Source organism: Pteronotus mesoamericanus, unplaced genomic scaffold, assembly GCF_021234165.1.
Source record: "Pteronotus mesoamericanus isolate MK-2021 breed Mesoamerican mustached bat unplaced genomic scaffold, CSHL_Meso_final contig_657, whole genome shotgun sequence".
NCBI classification, from domain to species: Eukaryota; Metazoa; Chordata; class Mammalia; order Chiroptera; family Mormoopidae; genus Pteronotus; species Pteronotus mesoamericanus.
The window spans coordinates 25,013,381-25,017,500 of record NW_026555229.1 but is presented as its reverse complement, the minus strand read 5'-3'; the positions used below and the strand labels follow the sequence as shown (position 1 = coordinate 25,017,500).

The window sequence follows — 4,120 nt, the reverse complement described above, 5'->3', positions numbered from 1 at the left end:
TCACCTACACCCCGGGGCGGGAGGCCGCGCTGCTCCTCCCCCGCCCCTCCCCCCTCCCAAGAGAGTGCAGCCTGTCAACTAAGACCCCCAAACAGTCTTTTGTGGGGTGTCACGGCCACGGACAAGCTGTCTTTGTCAGCCACGGCGCTCGAAGGTCAGCTCTAGAGGCGGAAAGTTCACCTCATGGGGGGACCGACCAGGAGTCCGCGCTGCTGGTACCTGCTCCAGAGAACCGCGGCGGCCGCTGGCGGTTAGGCTGAAGCCCGGCCAGCGGAGCCGGGCCGGCCGGCGGTGGCCCACGCAGGGGTCGGCGCGGCCAGGCCGGCGGAGCTGCTTGGGGTGCAGGGGTTCAGGCAAAGCGTGAGGTCAATTAACAATGTTTGCGCTACGATAGAGATTTGCGGGGAAACCCCCCCCAAGTGTCTGTCCCTGATAATCATGTTATTTTTGGCCGGGGGGGGATTTTAACAGTCGGCTACAGTCGCAATACAAGCAGCGTGTCCCCGCGAGGCTACGTCCCCAGCAGTACTCCCCAGCAGTCCAATTACAACACAGTGAGCACTAGCATGAATGGATATGGAAGTGGCGCCATGGCCAATCTAGGGGTCCCTGGCTCGCCTGGATTTCTTAATGGCTCCTCCGCTAACTCTCCCTACGGCAGTAAGTGTCTGTTTTTGTCACACATCCTCACACAGATTCATGTTCGCTGCAAAGTCAAATGTGTGCGTTGCTTGGATGTTCTGTGATGTGAGCTGCTGGACGCAAGGAAGGGTGGCTGTGGAGGCTGGGCGCCCGCTTGGCGACAGTAAACTGACCTCACGCGGGCCCCGTGCGATCGCATTGGAAACCCAAACCCAAACCCGACCCGGAACGGAGCGGGGCCGCCCCCCGGGCGCCGAGCCCGACACGAGCGCGTGCCTGTTGTCCAGAGAGGGGCCCGCCAGAGACGGGGCCCGCCAGCTCTCTGCCGTGCGGCCCGCCCGGCGCGCGTCCTGACCGTGTTTGCTTTGTTGCAGTAGTGCCGTCCAGCCCCACCATGGCAGCCTCTTCGGTCACCCTCCCTTCAAACTGTAGCAGTGCGCACGGCATTTTCTCATTCTCACCTGCCAATGTCATCTCTGCAGTGAAACAAAAGAGCGCCTTTGCCCCCGTGGTCCGGCCCCAAGCTTCTCCTCCTCCCTCCTGCACCAGCGCCAACGGGAACGGACTCCAAGGTGAGGGGCGCGCGCGGCCGGAGGCCGGGCCTGGGGGGCTCCTGGAGTCCCGGCGGGGCGTCCCCGGCGGCCTCCGGAGGGCAGGCCGGGCCCCGCGGCCGGGGGTGGACGCCAGTGCCGGGCGTGGCTCCGGGCCCGTCTCGGAGCCCTCGCGCCGCCTCGGCCGCTGCATGCTCCCTCTGGTCCGCCGGGGCACAACGCCCCCCGCCCCCCAGTCGTGGAGAGGACCCCCAGGTTCTTCCTCTTGGGCCGTGAGGGCCCCCCCTCAGCCTCCCACCAAAGCCCGAGGGTCCTCGTGGTGCGGCTCAGGGGCCGGCGCCTCGTGGGACGGAGCGGGTGTGCGCCCGCGGCACGGGGGCCCGCGCTCAGCCCCCTCCGCAGCCAGGCCTACACGGCCGGGGCTCCCGGGGCCAGAGCCGGGCGCGGGCCCGCCCGGGGCTCCCGGGCCGCGGCCTCCTCGTGCCCGAGGCAGCAGAACCGCCCCAGGCCGGGCACGGAGGGTCACCGAGCCACCTCCAGAGCCCGTGTCAAAGCGGCCTGCCCTCCTCGGCTGGGCTGGGCGCCTCCGACCGGGGCCCCGCCCGCCGTCCCCGGGGAGGGCAGCGGGCCCAGGCGCCCAGCGCTCGCCCAGGGCCGGGTCCCCCGGGCAGCGGCCGTGCCGCGTGCGCCGGCAGGGCCAGGCGAGCGCCCGGCTTGCACGTGGCTCTTTGGGGTGTCCTGAGGTCCACAGGCACTGAGATTAAGTGGCCGTCGTCTGGCCTCTTTCAGACACCTTTGGTATATGCTCCTCCTGGTGAAAAACAAATCCAGTAACTCCTTTAAACAAATGAATCCATTCCACCAGTATTTACTGAGCGCCTACTATGTGCCAGGCTCTCTGCTGGGTGCTGAGGACGCTACCGTGGAGAAGACAAACTGGCCCTTTTGTGAAGTCGGTGGCATATTTCACTTTGATGAACTAATGCTCAAAAAAGGAACTGGAAAGGTATCAGTGATTTGAAATAATTGTCTTCACAACACCTGTCAGTGTATGAGAGGGTCGCCCAGGCCGCCAGGGGCTGCGCTTGGCCCCCCCGGGCCGGCGGTGGGCGCCACGCGAGCCGCGTGTGCACACGCGGGGCTTCCGAACCCTAGCGTTGTAACGGTGAGTCGGAGATAAATTAATATTGTTGAAATTAATGAGCTGAGAAATTGAAGCTCGCATCACTACATGAACAAATGTATTAATGCGTTCTACATAAATTAATGAGGACCGTCATTCTGACAAAAATTAAACAACACTAAAGTGGAAAGATTTTAAAGGGCACTCGTGCCAGGAGTCCACCGGAAGGCGTCCGCCGCACTGGGCACTCGAGCGCCAGGTTTTCTCTCTTATTCTAAGAGGAGAAAAAAGAAAGCCCCCGGGCCGCGCCGGGCCTCGCGTCTCCTCAGGGCCTTGGTCCGGAGAGGGCAGGGCGGGCGGGCGCTGCAGTGGCTCTGACCGCGGAGGGCCTGCGACTCACCATTACGATACTGAGCGACCAGCAGAGGGGAAACTGAGGCGCGTGCGGTTTCCACCTAGGGAGAGAGAGCAGGTTGGTTCACGTCTGCCGACCGACAGAGGGGCCTGCGGGGAGCCGGGGCCTCCGCCTGCCATTCGCCGGCGCTGGGGGGCGTGGGCGGCGCCGCCCTCGCCCGCAGGAGAGCCCGGGGCGCCCTCTCCGCAGGAGCCTTTGCGGGGGGCCGCAGGGCTCGTCCCCACGCGCACCCCGCCCCCGACGCAGGCCCCCCGCGCCTTGCCCGCGCCCCGGCGGCTAGCGGAGGGCGGGGCAGACACCCGGGGAAGGGGCGCCCGCAGGAGGCCGGCCCGCGCGCGCGGCGCCCGGTAACCGGCTGTCTCTCTCTTGCAGCTATGTCTGGGCTGGTAGTCCCGCCGATGTGAGGGGCCTTTGTTTACCTTCCGCAGCACCCAGCATCCAAGGACGGACTTCAGGGGACACGTTTCGTATATTGAGACATGCTGGTGGAGGCGGTATCTTCAAAGACGTCAGCAGCAGTCGAAATGCCACAAAAGACTTTGTTTAAAGATTTTATTTAAACTATTAAGAACCGACATGCAAACAGCCTACTTCTTCACGAACGATTCCATTTTATTGACTGAACTTTTCTCATATTTTCACATTTCTCAGTCCTGAAGAATAAGGAAAACAAAGCGACGCCTATTTTGTACCGAGTTTCTGACTCCGTCTTGGCTTTGTCTAGTACTTGCTATGTGTTGGGAGAAGCTTTGTGAATGCACCATTTTGATTATCATGAAACACTGATGAAAAATGCCTCCAAACATTTTTCTGTCCTCATCCTTAGATTCACAATGGTTGTGTATCTCTATAATGTGAAATATTTTTTTGTGGTGAACAAGGGGCCAAGGAGGTATGAGCCATCAAACTGGAAGAGAGGATGACTATACGGTTAGGATTCGGGGCGGCAGGGAGGGAGGGGGGTTTACCATTGCTTACCTTCATCTTAATGAAATGAAACTTTGTAACTTATTGTAGTTAGAAATTGTAACTTTGATATTGAATTCTCTTGCCTTCAACAAGCACACTGACAGAGAAAAAAAATGCTACTGTCTGTTGGTTAAAATATTCTCCCACTGCTAGAGCTTCCTGTTAAGCAAGCGTGATCTGCGACATTTTCCCACTTTTGCTAGTACTGTATACGATTGCATTCTTAGGCTACTGTGAGGTCCATGTTTCTTGTACCAGAAATTGTCCTTTTGACTTCTAGGTCCTTCTTCCCTAATGTGTTTTGTATGTGGTTATAAAATTGTAGACTTTTGTGATTTTGCCAAAGTTGTAGCTAAATATTTATACACTTGTCTTGAATTTTTTTCAGATTCACTTAAATATTTAGAAAAGAAAAAAAAA

General features: G+C 59.4%; 1 protein-coding gene across 7 annotated transcripts in view; it reads left to right on the top strand.

Moving 5' to 3' along the window:
* EBF3 (EBF transcription factor 3) overlaps positions 1 to 3,668 on the top strand; it is a 108,715-nt gene extending 105,047 nt beyond the window's left edge. For 2 of the 7 annotated variants that reach the window (XM_054581696.1, XM_054581694.1), the window contains exons 14-17: positions 472 to 660; positions 1,125 to 1,214; positions 2,087 to 2,199; positions 3,104 to 3,668. In XM_054581696.1, the coding sequence (XP_054437671.1) occupies positions 472 to 660; positions 1,125 to 1,214; positions 2,087 to 2,199; positions 3,104 to 3,121 (410 nt within the window). In that variant the 3' untranslated portion in view covers positions 3,122 to 3,668. Of the gene's footprint in view, positions 1 to 471; positions 661 to 1,016; positions 1,215 to 2,086; positions 2,200 to 3,103 lie in introns of all 7 variants that reach the window. The other 5 variants (XM_054581698.1, XM_054581697.1, XM_054581695.1 and 2 more) reach the window with 3 other exon arrangements.
* The last annotated feature ends 452 nt before the right edge of the window (positions 3,669 to 4,120 follow it).